Source organism: Biomphalaria glabrata, chromosome 4 (assembly GCF_947242115.1).
Source record: "Biomphalaria glabrata chromosome 4, xgBioGlab47.1, whole genome shotgun sequence".
Taxonomy (NCBI): domain Eukaryota; kingdom Metazoa; phylum Mollusca; class Gastropoda; family Planorbidae; genus Biomphalaria; species Biomphalaria glabrata.
This window is the reverse complement of record NC_074714.1, coordinates 13,412,397-13,432,527: the sequence shown is the minus strand read 5'-3', so window position 1 is coordinate 13,432,527 and position 20,131 is coordinate 13,412,397. Positions and strand designations below refer to the sequence as shown.

Below are 20,131 nucleotides of genomic sequence, written 5' to 3'. Positions count from 1 at the left end.
AATGGCATACCTGTCCCTTAGCTAAATTTGTAGTACAATTTGGTAATTAAAAATTACTAAGATTGCGCATTTTTTTTTTGTCCTGATGCTTGACATCTTTCTAGAATACAAGTTTATTCATTTCGGATGGAAGTTTGTTTGTCTCTTACACTTTCATCACTGATGACAAATTTTGATCAGCTTATCTCGAACGGTGAGGTGTTTTTGTAGCTTTCATTATAGAAAATAACTGCTCACAGAGATCAATGCTTGCAAACATAGCTAGAATTCTGGCTGCAAATTTTCGCAATTCAACGTACCGTTTAGTTAAATAATTACATTTTGGCGCAGCCACTTCTTTATACTTCGCTTTCGACAAAGAATCTAACTGCTATTCTATCAACTCTAGTTGCACATTACCAGCAGCATTTTCAGAAGCAAATGAAAATGGAGATAAAAACAACGAAAATTCTTGCTCGCTTGAAAGTCATGAAAACGTTCAGTGGAAGCATATACTAACACTTCCAGGTGTAAGACATATTTACCAAATGTTGTAGCCGTATTTAATCTTTTTAGTCTCTGACACGTTGACAAGTGAACAAGATTTTCTCTTCATAATTGGTTTATCCACATTCGTAATTTTGCTTGAAAGCACTTCACATGATCACACGCAGTTGTGAACATTTAGTCTTTACTCTGAAGTTTCAAATTCAAGTCTTGCAGGTGACCAGTGAGATCAATTGCAAATGCCAAATCCTGAACCCAGTCGTCAGTATGGAAATGTTCAACAGGTTCATCTTTCATGTTCAGAAACAAATCACTTTCTTCAGGCAGTACAACAAATCTCTTCAATTCTTTATGACATGAGAGCCAGCAAATTTCGTGTCCAGTCATTCAGAAACATTGAACATTGGCGATGATTTAAGCCACGGGCACGAATAAAATTGATAGTGACTGAAACCAGTCTTATGACATGTTGGAATTGTAATTGCTTTGTGCGTTATGTTTCTTGGTGAATGATGCACTGAAAATGAGCAAATTTAAAATTAGCATTGGTCTCTCTTATTGCTGCAAGTAGCTTTGCTCAGAACAGAGAACAAGTAGCTCCTCATGTATCTCAAAATTCCTGTCCCAGGCCCATATGAAAATAGCCAACTATGCTACACACGTTACATCAGTTGACTCATCGAGAGTGAATGAAAATAATTCAAAATCTATTTTGTTCTTTAATTGTTCACCCGAGCTAATTGACATGTCATTTATTCTATCTGCGACAGTGTTCCTAGTTAACGATACACTCCTTCTTAAAATCCCTTTCACTAAATGATTTGCTATGGCTTGCAATTATGTTTGGGAAAAATGTAGATGGCTTTCACTGCAGACTCAATTTCGTTGTTCATTTTAACAAATACTATTTTTCAATTTAAGTAGCTTGTCATCTTTTATTTTCCAGTGTAATAGTTTAACATTATTTTGATAATTTTTGAGGTGGTCAAGCGGGCCGCATGCAAGGTGGTCGCGGGCCGCATGCGGCCCCCGAACGCCGTGTTTGACATGCCTGATTTAAACTGTTTAAAATTCTCTTTCGCTGCCAGGACCGAGACTCATTAAAGGAAAGAAAAATCGACTGAGAAGATTTCTAACGTTATGGAAGGTCTGCAGAGGTACCGCCAACATTCATATTCATTGCAGTTTGTGTAGTGCTAAGTAGCCCCCCCCCCCCCCCACTTTATTAATATAATTCAAACATTTTTGTTCAAAAAAAAGCTTCAGTTCCCGTGGCATAAATATGAGAATGTAAATGTAAAAGATGTATGATCACGTATATATATATATATATATAGAGAGAGAGAGAGAGAGAGAGAAAGAGATGTATGAGTGTGTGTGTGTATGTATGTGTGTGTGTGCGTGTTAATTTAACACTTTCAAACATCAGGAAAAAATTCAATGCCTAACCACGTGGGTAGATACAACGCAACGTCGTTGTCCGGCCTCCTGTGCATTACTGTGGTATTGTCCAAGCCTAGGTAATTGTCCACTACTTTCAATCCCTCCCTACAATGGTCGAACAATCACCTACAATGTCACGGAGGAAGTGCCCCCTCCCCTTCCTCTTCAAAAGGTCATGGGGATTGCCTTGAGCCTACATAAGCCAGGCACAAGTCTTCTGTGTACCTTTTTTTTATTACAATTTTGTCTTGAATTAAAATGGTTGCTATAACGTAGATTTAGAATTGAACGTGAGAACTTTGTTTTGGAATTATTTTCTCAGTGTGTTTCTTGTTGGATTGCATAAATTGACTTTGTTCCAATGGCCGAAGGAGGGCATACCATAAGGATACCAACTTGTGACTGTGGTCAGCACAACCCAAGCAGACCAGAAGAGTAAGTAAAGTGACTCATTTTTTTTGAACACACTTTATTACTGACGATCTAGCGCTAGCTATAATTATTAGATGGGGATCTAGCTATAAGTATTAGATGAGCTGCTTAGAACAATGCCTATAAACAAAATAAACATTTCGGATATACTGAAAAAAAAACAACAATAATAGTTCCTTTATACAACTTATAGAGTAATTATTTTTTTCTCCTAGCCGAACATAAATTATAGATTTAAAAACAAATGAAACAACATATTATTTCAGGATTAAAATTACATTTGTATAGACTATTTTTAAAAAGCAATTTGCATACATCAATCGTCATTTCTCTTATTTTCAACCATCTAGAATATAATGATAAATCAGAGTATCTTGCGTATTTTGTACACAAATGGACTCGAAAATACGCGAGTACGGTTTATCATTTGAAAATACGCATTTCCCCCTCTAAAGCAGAAAACAAATTAAAAAAAAAAACAAAAACAAGTAGTTCTTGCTAATTATATATATAGATCAGTGCCTCAATGCCTAGAATTAGACTATTCCTATTAGATCTGCCATGAGATAGATCTAGTATCGCTTTTTTTTTTATTTCGCGAGCGCTGACGCGCGAAGATTTAAATATTTAAGATTTAAATGTTTACTAGGTCTACATCTTACTGATCTAAATAAAGTTGAGTTCCTTTCAATGTGTCAGCTTATATGAAGTCTTCAAATTAATTGGAAATTAATTGATCGATTAGTTCTAATTCATCTAGACTGGTTCTAGAACCAGAGATATGTCAGGCACCTATAATAGAATTTACGTAGGCCTAAGTCTAGATTTAGAATGACGATTTAGATCTAGATACTAGATCTAGATCCACTAGCGGATCCAGAACGTTGGAGTGGGGAGGGGAATTTTTTCCCAAACCCTAACCCTAATTAGATCTAATTGTGTAATCTAAATATAGATCTAAATTTTTCTAGATTTAGATCTAAATCTAATTCTAGTCTACCTTCTAGCTCTAGATATGACCAGGTGTGTAATAGACTTAAATTTAGACTACTGGCAATCAATGTAGGTTTAGATTCCACTCTAGTAGAGGAGGTACCTCGAAAACTCAAGGCTCTAGATAGGCCTATCTGTAACTAGATCTAGATCTAAAATTAAATCTACCTAAAAGAAGCAATTTCGTATCAATTATGGAATCTAAAATATGGACATTAAAAAACAATCAACTGTTAATGAAGCTGCTTACAAATCTAGATCTATTCTAGATTTGGTTTTGATATTTTTTTAGATGAAAGTGAGAATGGCAGAGGTTTTCATTGAAGAAACATTTGTTGCGCTTAATCTCTCTTTTAGCATGATAAAGTGAATCAAAATGATGTTCCATGAAAATAACTTGCAGAATGTATCTTCTGTGGTAGCTACTGTTATAGTCACTAGCGACTAGATAGGTTGTTCCATTAATTATGAAGGCATAAGTTCAAAGAATGAAATCAGGGGCATTTAAGGCAGACTCAATAGGGTTTGTTGCTGAACATAAAAATTATATATGTGTCAGACGCGAATAGCCCAATTTTTATGTAAAAGAAATTACAAAAGTCATTTCTCTATAGAAGAAGTTACGAAGGCTATATAATTTACAACCACAGACCTATATATACTACGATAAATATAGATTTTTTATTTCTAGTTACGATTTATTTAGGTAGGTGCTGATTTACTACTACATACCAAGTATTAGAGTTTAGAAAAACTCAGGTTCGTTTCTATTAGCTAACACCGCATATCATATCTCCAATAGTATATTTAGATCTATAATAAAATTCTAGTCTAGATCTATATATAAAAATCGATTAGATCTAGTAATAGTATAGATTCTATCTTGAGACTAAATTGCCGAGTCTAGCCTATGCTATGCCTATAGTCAGTTTTTATTAGAATAAATTCTAGATATTACTAAAGACTAAAGTTTATTAATTAATAGATTATTAGATATAGACAAAAGACATAGACCTAATAATGCTGTAATACATTTACTATACTCTATACTTAATCTACTAAACTAGATATCTATCTATAGATCTATCTATTATCTAGTCAATCTAGATCTATACAACATTCATTATAATACTTCTACATTTTTATAAAGTTAGTAGGCCTACTTACATTTAGATGATTAGATCTATTATAGTGTATTAATAGATTTACTTTTCAATGTCTAGACCTAATAATAAAATTGCTATTGATATCTAATGACTGATTTTTTAAAAATTGTAATAGGCCTACTAGGTCTAGACTCTACTTAAATTTAGTCTAAAATAATGACTGTCTAAGACTCTAGATGATTGAGACTTTCACATATAGGTGTTGTTAATAATACGGCATGTCGACTGAACGTAAGCAGTATACAAAGTATACATATATATAATGTGATTTTTTTTTTGTAAAAAAAACAAAAATAGGTGCCGGTACTCAGTGATAGATTGCCTAACTTTAAACTACTAATAAATTAACAATTAACGTTGAAGTACAAGAAAAGTAATAATTTTTCCCGACATTGAAAAAAGGTGCCGCTACCCCGTACCGATGAGTACCGTAACAAAAATATATGTATATCTCAATCTTCTTTCATTTAACTTTTTTTTTTGTGCGGAGTTATTGCTACTTAATACATTAATACCGGATCGATTCATATAGGGCCTAAGTATACAAGCAGGATCTCGAGCATTTGATAAATTTATTTTTTAAATACAAAGTTTTATGGAAGAGGCAATATATTAGTTGTTTGAATTTTGTAACTTCTTAAATTCAGGCTAAAAATATCGAAGCCAACATTTTTGCACTCATTGCTAAACAATCAGAAGAGATGGACTGACTCATTGTGTACCTTGTGTACATTTGCAAAAACACAAACTCTCTTTGTAATCTTATCAGACTTTCCAAACTATTAAAACTATACAAAAAATACTTAGTGATTATTTTTACTGTATACTTCTATTATTATTCCTTTCTAGAATGATATAAACAAAAATTTGCCATATGACTTTGTCTAACAGAAAAAAAAGAAACTTACGTCTATTTATACAGTTAATTTTAGTTACCTAGTACTATAAAATATATTGAACTAACACGTACATTTATCATAATGCAGCCATGTGATTTTTCGTTTATGAACATAGCATTATTTAGGACCAATATTTTAGAAAGGCTGCTTGGAGAAATCAGGTATACCCATTAGGAGAATAACCCTTTTCTCAAGAAAAATTTAAGAAACTAGAACAGACACAAAATAGACAGTGACATTCATAACAAACTAATATTCAAAAGTGATTAGAGTAACACATTTTTAACTAATCATTTAAAGTTTAAAATCACTACAATTTTTTTCAACAATTATTTTGTGTATGAAATTGTGTATCGGAAAATGCCGGGTACTTGAAATAATCTAGTCCTAAAAAAACAACAACACAGATCTTGGGTAAAATACTCATCAAATAAAGTACTGTAAATGTGTAGTTTAACGCGCTAGTTTCAGGTCTTTTCTTTTTATAGCCTCTATCGGGTTTGATCCCAACTACCCGTATTTTTGTGCAAAATGTTTTTCTCTATCGGGCACACTTAAAATTATAGCATAATAATGTCAGTTTAATTTAAAAAGAGAACTGAAAAATGCAAAGATATATAAGGAAAAAAAAGCGACTTCCGGCCCAATACATTTTATTAAAAGAAACGAAACGGACTAGTCCAACAAACCATATAGCAAAGCTTTTTTTATATTAGAAAGAAGTTCAATGACTAATTAGAATTATCTGCCTCAAAAACAAATATGTAAAATGTTTGTTATTAGTGATTGTAGAGGAGGCCAAAGCTTTCATTGCTAACAGTAAAAAAGGTCTGGAAGAAGAATATCTGAGTGATATAAAATATTTCCAGTGGCTGGATACCTTGTAAAGAAATTGCCTATAAACAAAATTACTTCTATAAAACTAGATGTCACTGATCCAGCTAAATGTTCTGTTGTCGCTATTATGGAATGTGAAGTACACAAAAGACATTATGATCATAAGATCATTGCCAAGTGACAAAAACGTTATTATTCTAACATAGTCTAGAAAAGTCTAAGACAAAGACTAAAAGTGTAAATGTTTTGACAAATGTACAAAATGTCTTGTATAACTTTATGCTGTGTTAACTTTAGGATAGCTGCCTTTCATGTATGTTATGTGCTTGAATGATTTAATTTTAGTCTTTCCTGGGTATATTTCTTGATATTTAGGAAAATACGCATTTGCCCCTCAAAATAAACATTTCCATTTTGGCATGTAGGCATCTCTTCAAAGACGCAGTCACATGTTTCATACTTAACTGGTTCAACTGTCTACAAGCAGCAGCAATAGTTCAAAATAATTCATGGTACTCGAAGCAGGGCCGGTTTTAAGTTGAAAAGGCTCCAAGCTATTTGAGTTGGGAGGGAAGGGCCCTCACACCTCCAGTGCAATATGTCAGTACTAAATAGGATTTATGATATTTATAGGGTTTGACTTAGATACAATTAAGAAGAATATAAGCATTAAAATAATTTCGAGTCCGAAGATTAATGAGGAATGCAGTAATTCCCATGGCTACGCAGCCTCAGCTGTAACCTAAACATTTTGCAACACCTAGCGCAGGCATAACTATTGTCCGAGCTGGTATAGACAGTGAAACAATAAATATTTAAAAGCCATTATATATTTCTTAAACAAGTCTTTAAAAGTTTACGACAGTCGATCGCAGCACCTCCAACAAGATTCAGAGAATGACCAGCACGTGAAATATATCTAAAAATGTAAAAAATATACCCCCCCCCCTTTTTTTTTTCAGATGTTGAGATCTACAGGGCAAATTATGCAAAGGTCTTCTTTTTCTGTTTGATACCCATTTTGGCGTCCCCTTGGGCGCTCGGGCGCCTAGATACCTAAGCGAAATGATAATCCATGAATGAATATTGCTTTTTAAAATACAATTACTTGCTTTCAAGAAATATCTGATTATTTGAAAATATCGATTAATAAGGGTGTCACGTGGCCAGCATACCAACCAATACAACTAAAGCCAGGTATCCATTAGAGTTACAGTGCACTCAAGCGTACTAAAAATCCCGAAATTTAAAATCCTAGTCTTCACAGATTCGAACCCGGCACCTCTCGGCTCGATATCCGCTTTACCACTCTGCCACCACACTTGCTTGTTAATCTTCAATATTATATTTTGCAGACCCTTGTATTTGATAGACTTGGAAGGAATCAATTTTTACTAAAAATCCATCTTGCTCACATTTATAGTTTACCTAATGCACAATCTTAGACACACTTTTCCCTGTGTAGCTCTCCGTTTCAAGAAAAGTTAGAAAACGTTCAATATGGAGCCCCATCATCTGGTGAAAGATACATTACATTAACAGTGATGACAATAGGACCGGGCTGGGGTAGCATCTATCAGTTTGGGAACCGTGCAGTTTTTAAATCCTGTCCTTTTAGTTTCTAGTTTATCAAACGTCTTGTTAGTCTCTTTATCGTGAAATTATAAGGCGAACACATTAACATATATGTATATAATTACATAGACCTAGGCCAACTTACATTGTTGCTTTGAATTTATCATCCATTCAATATGTGATAATGAAGTAAATTCATTTCTGTAATATATTTACTTGTATATTCAATTTTATATTTCTCAAATGAATGAAATACAAATAATTTAAAAAAAAGTGTTTCTAAGCTGGTCCTCCGGCAATCTAAAAATATGTTTTTTTTTTGTTCTAAAAACTATGTAGGCCTACTCATAATACGGCCTGGTTGTGTTGTGTATATAGTGAAGAGCATGGGTCCTATCCAACGCCTCCCTTCCTTAAAAGGAGGTTGTAGCTTGTGCAACATAATGTGGGAGCACAAACGATTCGCAGGGATCGCCTTAACCTGCATTTGTTTGTGTTGGAAATGATCTCGTCTTCAAGGATAATACTATTATCGATAAACTAGTATGGTAATGTACAGTTAAAGAAAACAAAATAAAACGGCAAAATAATCTATTATATAGACTTAGTAGAATATTAAAACCTTAAAAGAAATATGTCACTGTATTAATATAAGAAAAAGAAGAAAATATGATGTTCACTCTGACATGTTTGCCATCAAATAAATGTCTTATTCCTTTGTCAGATTGGAATGTAACAGCTCTCCCAACTCTCAGACGTCTACAGACGTCCAGCAGAACCATCCAAATCTCAGAGCTTCACCCATTCCCACACCTTCCAGTTCTCGGACTTTATCTGATACTTCAGAGCAACAGCCAAACAGATCATCATATGATGCACAAGATTTACAACATTTTTCAGATAGACTTACCAGTTTATCCGAAACTATAGAGCGACTCAGAAACCTGCTGTCATTTCGAGAAAGGGCTTTAAACAGTACATCAGAGCAGCTCAGCAGCCAGACATCATCCACTGCATCAAATGTAAGTAGTAATTTAGGGCGGCTTTACGAGCAACCATCATTTGCAGCATCATATTTTGCTATTAATCCAGGGCAGGTCAGCAGCCAGACATCATCCACTGCATCAAATGTAGGTAGTAGTTTAGGGCGGCTTTACGAGCAACCATCATTTGCAGCATCGTATTTTAAAATTAATTCAGGGCAGGTCAACCTCGATCCATCATCTAATGCAAGGGATGTAACTTATGCTTTCAGGATGCACTTAAATGAGCTATCGGTTGTAAACAATAACTTAGAATGGTTCTTCAACCAGACATCTTCGTCTGCACCGAGTGTTACCAATTCTGCTATAATATTATGAACCAGCTATCGTCCGCTGCACGGGATGTACTTGATACATCATTGTCATCTTATAACCCAACTACATCAACTATATTTGAATGAATGGTAGTAACAGCATCAACGGCAATGATTACTTTTACAATTATATATCTCACTATGCGTGTCGTTAGGTGCGGTTAACAAAAACAAAAGTCCGGATATTTAATGAATGTATGTTTCATTTCAGGTAACACCGGAATTGATTAATGGTGATCTAATAAATCCAATCCCGCCACAGTACGTTGGTCCAGCAGTTAGCAGTCAAGGATCACCGTTTTTTGCTGCGGTCCGAATTATGTTCTCGGCCGAACCGCCGACCTTGATGACGAGCATCCCCTCGGGACAATACCGGACAGGCCGGATTCGCTTTGACGTCCCCCTGGTGTTGGCCAATGAATGTTTGCGACTCGTTCAAGATCCTGAAAGAGCCTTTGCAATGCTCAGTGACCAGCCAATGAACGCTAGAGGGCTGGCTTATATAGAATCAGAGTCTGGCATCAGGAGTGTTCGTGGATCTTATAGTCTGATGCTCTCAGCACGAAGTCCTGCCCATGACACAGTGACTGCACCAAGATTGGCTGACCTTAGAGAAGGTAGGGTGTCCTATTTCTGTTTGGGATAGGTTATTTCATGACTCACACACTAGTGGCCAACCAGGTGCAATATCGCTTGATATGTACATCACACTATTTGCATATTAATATATTGAACTATATTAAGCATTCATTAAGTTTGGGAACAACAACATATGAAGATATTAAATTTAAATTGTAATAACAAATCGCAATGGTGACCAGATTAGGCAGCTTTCCATTCAGCCTTTCTTCTAACATTTGGGGGAAGGGGGGCAGTGTCTTGTTGGGGCATTTTGAAAAAAATTGCATCTTTTAGAGGACACTGTCGCCTTCTTTGATGATACTCAAGTGAATGTTTCACTAGTTCCGATGTCAACTTTTGGAACATGTGTGTCTCATTGTGTTCTGTTAGGAGGGGAACATGTTTGTCTCATTGTGTTCTGTTAGGAGGGGAACATGTTTGTCTCATTGTGTTCTGTTAGGAGGGGAACATGTTTGTCTCATTGTGTTCTGTTAGGAGGGGAACATGTTTCCTAGGTCATGTTGAGATTGCTTGTAATATAGATCTTTTTTTTTTATTTTTGTTTCGGAAATATCTGGTCAGCTTTTGAGATATACTATATTCTATCATTCTCTTGGTTTGGGTTTCGTTACAAATTATTTCCATTTGAATCAGAAAATAAAGCAATAACTCAATACTACTTGTATTTTTCAAGCATCGTTTCAATTTTGTTTATAGTGTCAGTGAACGAGCTAGAAGAGAATGAACACGAAGATTCGCCCTATCGCGAAGATGCACCCTACCACGAAGATTCACCCTACCGAGAAGATTCACCCTACCGAGAAGATTCGCCCTATCGCGAAGATGCACCCTACCGAGAAGATTCATCCTACCGAGAAGATGCACCCTACCACGAAGATTCACCCTACCGAGAAGATGCACCCTACCGAGAAGATGCACCCTACCACGAAGATTCACCCTACCGAGAAGATTCACCCTACCGAGAAGATTCACCCTACCGAGAAGATTCACCCTACCACGAAGATTCACCCTACCATGAAGATTCACCCTATCACGAAAATTCCCCCTATCACGAAGATTCACCCTATCACGAAGATTCACCCTATCACGAAGATTCACCCTACCATGAAAATTCACCCTACCATGAAAATTCACCCTACCATGAAAATTCACCCTACCATGAAAGTTCACCCTATCACGAAGCTTCACCCTACCATGAAAATTCACCCTATCTCGAAAATTCACCATTCCATGAAAATTTACCCTACCATGAAAATTCTCCCTACCATGAAAATTTTGAAATTTCACCCTACCATGAAAATTTACCCTATCACGAAGATTCACCCTATAACGAGGAAAGCAGTGAACATCTGTTGGATCTGTGTCCAAACAATGATCTGGGTGAATGTGAAGGGGACTGCCCTTACCTCCACGGCTTCAGGTGCTTCTTGTGCCACCTGCCCAAATGCCATCCTTTTAACCCTTCTCTGCATCAAGGTGTAAGTACTGATTAGATTGATTGTTTTCTAATGCGTTAACATTGGGGGAGGGTTAATTATATCTTTTCCTTCCAATAATAATAAAAGCTAACAACCTTGAAGTACCAGGACTGGATTAGACTAAATACGTGTTTAAAATGCGGCATAAAAATCCCCAAAATATTTCTTTGTTTTTTTATTAACTCACTCTGTTTGGTAAAAAGTTTGTACACGTTATTTCTCCCACACCCAATCTCGGATTAAACTGAAGTTGTGCACTATTATTTCTTTTAACAGACAACACAAGTATCAGTAAAAAAAAAATTAACCATTTAGTAAATTAACTATTGGTAATTAATTATTTTGTCTGGTATCTTGAACAAGTGAAAGAAATCGTAATTGACAGTTGTGGTGGTATAAGTTGAATTAGTTCCCTTGAGGACTCTTGAGACATGCTTGAACATATTTTATGCATTAAAAAAAACCCAGATCATGTAAACATTCACCAAGATACCCTTCTCTTCCCACCCCGTTATCTCAACTGGTCCAGACAAATGATAAGATCATAGCGCACTGAGAAAGCTAAAAGTTAAATAAAAACAATTGGTAAACAAAATTTCTTATCGCACAGATGTATTCTGTCCAAGTCCATTGTATCTGTAGCTACATGTCCAAACTAATTGATACACTTATACTTAATATTAACTTTTTTTTTATAAAAAAGAATTTTATAAAATGTTTTTCATGTTCCGTCTTTAGATTTGTGTTGCTGAGCATGAGCTGCAGAGTGAGGATAGAGACTGTGATATTTGTTACGAGAGAATACGTTCCATAGGCCTAGAACATCCGTTTGGGGTCCAGGAGAATTGTCCGCACGTATTCTGTGTTAGGTGCCTCGAGCGGTGGAATCAAAACGAGGCCATGGCAAATCATGAGTAGGTCTCTCTATAGAATAGATTCTAAATGACTAGTATTGCCATTATTGTCTTTTTTTTTTTTTTTTCATGCAAAAAAAAAATTGACAGCGATTCCCCCCCTTCCCTTTTTTTTTTTAAAGTTATAGCCCTTAGTTGGACATTGCATATATTTTAAAAATAAAATCTTATTTTCATTCACAGGGCCTGTCCTGTCTGCCGCACGCCCTCGGGTCTGATCTTTCACAGTAGGTACTGCATCCAGTGTCCGAATTCAAAGAAGAAAATTATCAAATGCATCAAAGAAGAGATGGAGGTAAAGCTGACCGCACGCTTGAAGTGTTATTCTTGTGGCATTAGCAAGTTGGAAATGAGATGCTTTATTATTTCAAGAATCGCTTAATCTTTTTTTTCCCTTCAAATAAGCAATACCCAAATATTTTCAGATTAAGGATGATATATATATATATTTGATACGCATATCATGACACAAAGACTTCTCAAAAAGGCAATAAAATTGATAGTTTGCTGTGTTGTTATGCCAGATTGTCAAGGTCCTTTGGGGAGGGGGGGATTAATTCGTACACAAATTAGTGACAAACTGCTAAGGTTTCCTCTAGTTTGGACAGCTCAGGTTAAGGGTCACTCATTGTAAGCTATACTAAGAGAGATAGAGAAACCATTTAATTTTTCCTTTTACTTTTTTTTTAATACCAAAACCAAAATATAAGTTATTTTATTTTAATAAGCAAATATAACTTTATTTCTGACCTTTTGGCTAAAGGCTTTTGTTTACCGTTTATTTCAGGATGGAACAGCAAGAATTTCAAATTAAGTAATGAGCCAGTCATCAAATTCATCCAAAATGTCTCATTTTTTTTAAATCCACATCTTCATTGATTGACGAATGTTTATTTAGTTTGCTATCATCACCAAGTCAATAAGTCGGCACATTGTCTTTGAGAATGAGAATAGAAGTAAATAATAAACTGTTTGATTTATTTAAAATGTGTTTGTTTTTGGGAGTTTGTCACAGTTTGTGTGTGTTATGTTCTGGATGTCTGGTACAGTCTTTGTGTGTGTGTGTGTTTTTTTTTTTTTTGCTTTTTTTTTTTTTTTGTAGGTACAGCACCTATAAATATGTGGGTATCTCAATACAGCTTGTGTGAAATTAATTAGTATTGCCAGTAGAAAATCATAATTTAATTAACCTTATTACACAAGAGACTATTTCCAAATTAGTTGTATGAATAACACGCCTTTTAATACAACAAAGGTTTGTTGCGTCTTATGGCTGCATGGTTGTGTGTAGGCACTTCGGACTGGTTTCGAATGGTCCTGCCTGATGCCACCCCCACCTTCCACCCCGTCGTCTTACATGAGATTTGGGCTAGGATGTAATTACCTTCAGAAGGAACATCTGTAACATATCAAAACTTGGCCATTTTGGTATAGCGTTCACACAAACCTTTTTTTGTTTTAAATTCTATTAACTTTTTCTCCATTTGTAACATTGGACGGGGCCATGCAAGTATAAGTGAGTCTCAGATTGTCATATAACTGGTTTCCAGATCATGATATAAAATAAAGCAGTGTGACAAGTGGGGAAATGTGACGTGTGTTTGGCACGTTTTATGTCTAGGGGATGATTATTTTTGAAAGCAATCACACCCCCACTTATCAGCATATGAATCGGGAGCAGGCACGCAACGAGACAAAGCAATGAAAGATAGATACAAAAGTTAAAATAAAGGATATTTATTTACATAAATATACATATAATAATAAAAAGGGGGAGGGTTAGCATCTATCTCTAGTATATTCTATGTTTAATCATCACTCTTGCACATAATAAGAGAGTATGTCACTTTGTCCTCTGACTTAGCTGGTTGTCCTGTTGTTGTCGCAGCTGGCTGGGTCCTGGCTTGAGGTTCTGCAGCTGGAGGTGGCGCTCTAGCGGATAGAGGGACGCCGGCGATATAGCTCTTGTGGAGTCTCAGTCCCAAGGTCTAGTATCTGTAGTGGGCACAGTATGGCGGGTGGCCGGATACCGTGGGCACAAGGTTACTGCGGGCAGAGCTGATCTGCCGTGGGCAGTGTGAGTAACAGGATATGTCCAGTGAGTTGCAGAGGGTTGGCGTAGCTATGACGTCTCGCACAGATCTGACTCTATAGGGACGTCGCGCCTAATAGCTTGACAGGTGGGCTGTCGAATAGGCGGGCAATGCCGATAGCGCCAAGTAGTAGAGTTGAGTAGATCTCAGTAGGCAAATGCAGCGCTGAATAGCACTAAGCACAACTGCAGGTAAATGGATCGTTGATCCAGTAACTAGGCAATAGGTGATTCTTGATAGCAACTAGGCAAGTGCAGCGCTGATTAGCACTAAACACATAGATAGGCCAGTAGGCAAATAGGCAGGTAAGTGATCCGATAAATAGGCAGACACCTGAGGGAGGCACCAGGTATTCCTCTAGGAGAAAGAATAAGTGATATAGTCCAGACTCGATAGCTCAGCTCGAATGAGAAAGAGAGGGTCTGACTTTATTTAATTTACCTTATATACAAAGGCCTGGAAAATGTGAGCGGACACAGGAAATGTCCTAGGCTAAGTTTCATCTCACACGTGGGTGGATTTGACTCGAGGTGGGAGCCGCACCTTGGAATATCACGCGGTGTGTTGACCAGTGTAATCTCTTAGATCAAAGAGAGACGTGAGTGAAGGGGGGGGGGGGGAGAAGGATTAGCTTGCATTCAAACCAAGGCGGTGTCAACCGCGACCGTCCTTCAGACATCCGGCGGGCAAGACAAAAGAGGTTGTGTGTTTACCTTTCCCCGATCAAGGGCTGATAAATGAAAGGACGCGCCTTAGCTATCTCCAAGGTGGTCAACTAAGTCTAGCCTGGAGCGGAAAAGGTGTGGCGGGTGAATGATTTAGGGGTTGGATGGGGAAATAATTAAAATAAAATAAATAAATAATGAAAAATAATAATTAATGCTGTGATAATTTAGAGTGACTCTGACAGCGAGTTTTTGACTTGTCACATACGCCGCCGCCAAGATGGATCTATCGCAGAAGGATCCATAAAGTGCGAGCAGACTGATGTCACTCTAACTTTAAGATCAGTTGTTATCACAGCATTAAAAAAAAATCTGGAAAAATAAAGGGGTAGCCATGCCAGGAGGAGAGTCTGTCCAAGTTTGTCCGTGGTCTACTTTCCGTCCCTGATTATGTAGTCACCTGGGTGAAACACGTGGGGCTGCTTGGGAGAGTAGATTGGGCGATTGGATGAGTTATGTTTCCGTCCTGGGGCGGATTGGGGAGGGTGATTGGGGTTTAGGCGGGGTGCCCAAGGCTCGTGTGCCCGTTGGGGCTTACCTCCAAGGCCGCTGTGAGGCGCTTCTTCACGAGAGTAAGTGGTCAGCTTACCTCGGTTTCGTCTGACACGATCAATGTCAGGGAAGAGTGGCCTGATAAAGAATGTGGAGTTCTGATCGAGAACGTCCCCACGAGTGCGACCATTCGGCTTACATCGTGGCTTCCTGACACGGTCAATGCCAGGGGAAGGTTGATATTGATTGGTGGCTGAGGAGCCACGAAGAGAAATGTTTTCACGAGCGCGTGGGTTCGGCTTACCTCGTGACTTCCTGACACTATCAATGCCAGGGGAAGGTTGATTTGGAATGGGGGCTGAGGAGCCATGAAAAGGAGTGAGACCACGAGAGCAAGGGTTCATCTTACCTCGGGGCATCCTGACACTGTCAATGTCAGAGGAATGTTGCTTAATTTTGGCTGAGTAGCCTGGGTCAAGTTTACCCTCACGAGTGCGCGGGCACACTTTAACTCGTGACTTCCTAGCAGTGTCAATGCCAGGGCGGAGTGGTTTGAGCTTCGCTGATGAGTCGGGACTAGGCGTGTTAGTGTGGCGACCAGGGTTTCCAACCTGCTGGTTGCTGCCACGTCTCTGCTTCGTCGATCTACCGATGGGCAGAGAGAAGTACGGTTTGTTGACTACTCCAAGAGGGACATATTTGGAGCCTAGAATGAAGTCATATACTGGCGTGTCCATGACGGCTGCGTCAATGGTGCCGTGTACGTACTTGCATTCTACGTGGACCCTAGCAATAGGAAGAATCTTTGGAGGAATCTCACGGTCAAGGGACTGAATCGTCACAGTTCTATCTGTGAGATCAGCCGGATCAACCAGTGCTTTGCAGATAACTGAGCTTACCGCACAGCCTGTGTCAAATAGGGACCGGACGTACCGTCCGTTAACCAGAATCTTCTCTATCCCGGGGGAAGATGAGACAGGGTGAGGAAGTGCCGGTAGGACTTCCGTTTTCCTAGAGCCAAGGGCAGTGTGCTCAGGGGCCACAGTCAGTGTTGATATGACGTATGGGTCGCCCGCTGTTCTATCAGTGCGTGTTTGCTGATTAGACGCAGAGGGTTTGGGGACCGCGGTCATTACTGAAATGGTCTGTGAGGCCTGCTGCTTTTGGCGGTTGGGTTGGTGGCTACGCATGCTGTTGTTGCAGTCACGGTAGGCACGGTTAGGTTTGTTGCCACGCGTGCTGTTGTTACAGTCACGGTGGGCTTGGTTGTTCTGGTCATGACGAGGCTTACGTGCTGGAAAGTTGCCGTTTTTGTGCAAGGCTGGTTGTTGGACTGGTGCCTTTTTAGGTTGGGGTTGGCTTGGGGGCATGGGCTGAATTGGGGCGTCGCAGTTTGCAGGACTATTAGACTCAGCAGGAGGGTTGGGCTGGGTGGACAATGTGGAATCATCGAGAGGAGGGATATCAGGTATGAAAGCTTCATCCTTGGCAGCAACTTCTGTGTCCGTTTGGGCAGTGTACCCGCTTTGGATGTGAGTCGTGGTTTTGCTCTCCTCTGCTTCCTGGTCTTGTCTTGCCGGTGTGGTGTTCAGCTCCAAACTCTGCGGCCTATAGCTCTGTCTGATTTCTGGTGTTTCCTGTGCATGGGCTTTGTCCAATTCTTCCATTTCTTGCTTGAATTTTCTTTCATTGTCAATCAACCGGCGTACGATGTCTTCCACCTTGGGGTCTTCATATCCAAGGAGCATCATAATCTCCTCAACTTCAGAATCTAATTCTGTTGAGTCCATGATAATAGAGGACGGATTAGAAAAAGTATGAAATGGAATAGCGGAAAGGGCCACTGGAGAGCAATTGTTACAGGAAAAAGTGCAGAAGGAATGCGGTGTCTGCCTAAGTTAATCACAAAGTTCCTGCAAGGAAATGTTACACATAAAATGCAATAATAGTAATAAATAAAATATGACAGAAGTGACACTCTTGATAATGCGAAGTGATGATACTTATAAATATTTTTAGAAAGAAAAATATTGATATCGAATTTAGTTATTGCTGCCTGTTCGTGCCTGCTGTACTATGGGTTAAATCCACGGACGGGCTCGCCAAAATGTGACAAGTGGGGAAATGTGACGTGTGTTTGGCACGTTTTATGTCTAGGGGATGATTATTTTTGAAAGCAATCACACCCCCACTTATCAGCATATGAATCGGGAGCAGGCACGCAACGAGACAAAGCAATGAAAGATAGATACAAAAGTTAAAATAAAGGATATTTATTTACATAAATATACATATAATAATAAAAAGGGGGAGGGTTAGCATCTATCTCTAGTATATTCTATGTTTAATCATCACTCTTGCACATAATAAGAGAGTATGTCACTTTGTCCTCTGACTTAGCTGGTTGTCCTGTTGTTGTCGCAGCTGGCTGGGTCCTGGCTTGAGGTTCTGCAGCTGGAGGTGGCGCTCTAGCGGATAGAGGGACGCCGGCGATATAGCTCTTGTGGAGTCTCAGTCCCAAGGTCTAGTATCTGTAGTGGGCACAGTATGGCGGGTGGCCGGATACCGTGGGCACAAGGTTACTGCGGGCAGAGCTGATCTGCCGTGGGCAGTGTGAGTAACAGGATATGTCCAGTGAGTTGCAGAGGGTTGGCGTAGCTATGACGTCTCGCACAGATCTGACTCTATAGGGACGTCGCGCCTAATAGCTTGACAGGTGGGCTGTCGAATAGGCGGGCAATGCCGATAGCGCCAAGTAGTAGAGTTGAGTAGATCTCAGTAGGCAAATGCAGCGCTGAATAGCACTAAGCACAACTGCAGGTAAATGGATCGTTGATCCAGTAACTAGGCAATAGGTGATTCTTGATAGCAACTAGGCAAGTGCAGCGCTGATTAGCACTAAACACATAGATAGGCCAGTAGGCAAATAGGCAGGTAAGTGATCCGATAAATAGGCAGACACCTGAGGGAGGCACCAGGTATTCCTCTAGGAGAAAGAATAAGTGATATAGTCCAGACTCGATAGCTCAGCTCGAATGAGAAAGAGAGGGTCTGACTTTATTTAATTTACCTTATATACAAAGGCCTGGAAAATGTGAGCGGACACAGGAAATGTCCTAGGCTAAGTTTCATCTCACACGTGGGTGGATTTGACTCGAGGTGGGAGCCGCACCTTGGAATATCACGCGGTGTGTTGACCAGTGTAATCTCTTAGATCAAAGAGAGACGTGAGTGAAGGGGGGGGGGGGAGAAGGATTAGCTTGCATTCAAACCAAGGCGGTGTCAACCGCGACCGTCCTTCAGACATCCGGCGGGCAAGACAAAAGAGGTTGTGTGTTTACCTTTCCCCGATCAAGGGCTGATAAATGAAAGGACGCGCCTTAGCTATCTCCAAGGTGGTCAACTAAGTCTAGCCTGGAGCGGAAAAGGTGTGGCGGGTGAATGATTTAGGGGTTGGATGGGGAAATAATTAAAATAAAATAAATAAATAATGAAAAATAATAATTAATGCTGTGATAATTTAGAGTGACTCTGACAGCGAGTTTTTGACTTGTCACAAGCAGTTGTAATAGTAAATTAACAGAGCCATAAAACAAAAACATAAGATCATGATATATTTATAAAGACAGAGATGTGTAGAGGTAATAGCACTTTTCTTATTCCGTACGCTAAGACTAAATCAATGAAAGCATTCTCTATTTCCTCGTTTCTATTAGAGCTGTGAATAAATTTCGTCCAGAAGAAACAATGATTGAGTTCAAATCTATAATTAACATTTGCGATAAAGTTTATAGATGGATATGAAATCATGTACACTTCAAATGGTCTACCTTTTAAATTATACAAAATTGTGGTGACTTTCACGCTGTATCGTATGCAGCTAAGTCAAACAGAGGTAAGACTCAAATAACGAAATCAAATAACACAGTCGAAAGGCCAACAATAGAAGTCAGTCGACGCTGAATGAATGTTGAACAAGAAGTTTACTAATAATGAAGGAAACCGTCGAATGTCGTCAAGCTAAATCTCTGCGTTCATAAAACCCTCTTTCTAAAGCTGCCAAAAGTAATCAGTTTACATTTTGATATTCTTCCAAAAGTCCTAGTCTTGTTTTTACTAGTCACGCCATTGTCTCTAAGGCAAACACTTTCCCTTTTTGTGAAACAAATAACTTGTCCCGCAAACTTCCTCATCGTGCCATAACAGTGGAAGCATAGACATACATAAATATAGACTGGAAAAAGGAAATAACTTCATGTAACTTAAAAACGTGTATATCTATTGTTGTCGGATTTCCGAATTCTGAAAAGTTGCATGATCTTCAGTCTTAGAGATTAAACAAAACATAAATGCTGTATGATAAAATACACAAAATTGCAAGTCACAAATTTTCGTTTCATAAAACTCTTTTATCGGCCAGTCTATATTTATTTATGAGTGGAAGTAAATGGGGTTTGAATTTAAAACCAAACGGAAATCTACTGCCAAAGTTTAATGTGAATTTAATCTCGAACCAAGCAGCCAATTGGATGTCCATATACATGAATAAAAATGTAGGACACAACAGGCCCAAGATACAATTCTAAAAAAAACAAAACA

The 20,131-nt window shown here is 38.5% G+C and overlaps 1 protein-coding gene across 1 annotated transcript; it reads left to right on the top strand.

The window, feature by feature from the left end:
* The first annotated feature begins 2,129 nt into the window (after positions 1-2,129).
* LOC106052453 (uncharacterized) lies at positions 2,130-13,172 on the top strand. Its single transcript, XM_056027494.1, has 7 exons — positions 2,130-2,364; positions 8,556-8,853; positions 9,400-9,805; positions 10,527-11,308; positions 12,047-12,222; positions 12,406-12,517; positions 13,010-13,172. The coding sequence occupies exons 1-7, from the start codon at positions 2,291-2,293 to the stop codon at positions 13,034-13,036; spliced, it is 1,875 nt and encodes a 624-aa protein (XP_055883469.1). The 5' UTR covers positions 2,130-2,290; the 3' UTR covers positions 13,037-13,172.
* Positions 13,173-20,131: the final 6,959 nt, after the last annotated feature.

Excerpts from the sequence above, each read along its gene's own strand:
- LOC106052453 (XM_056027494.1), top strand. The coding sequence starts at position 2,291 with ATGGCCGAAGGAGGGCATACCATAAGGATACCAACTTGTGACTGTGGT. Across the intron at positions 9,806-10,526 it reads ATTGGCTGACCTTAGAGAAG|TGTCAGTGAACGAGCTAGAA; the intron begins GTAGGGTGTCCT and ends TTTTGTTTATAG. Across the intron at positions 12,223-12,405 it reads GAGGCCATGGCAAATCATGA|GGCCTGTCCTGTCTGCCGCA; the intron begins GTAGGTCTCTCT and ends TTTCATTCACAG.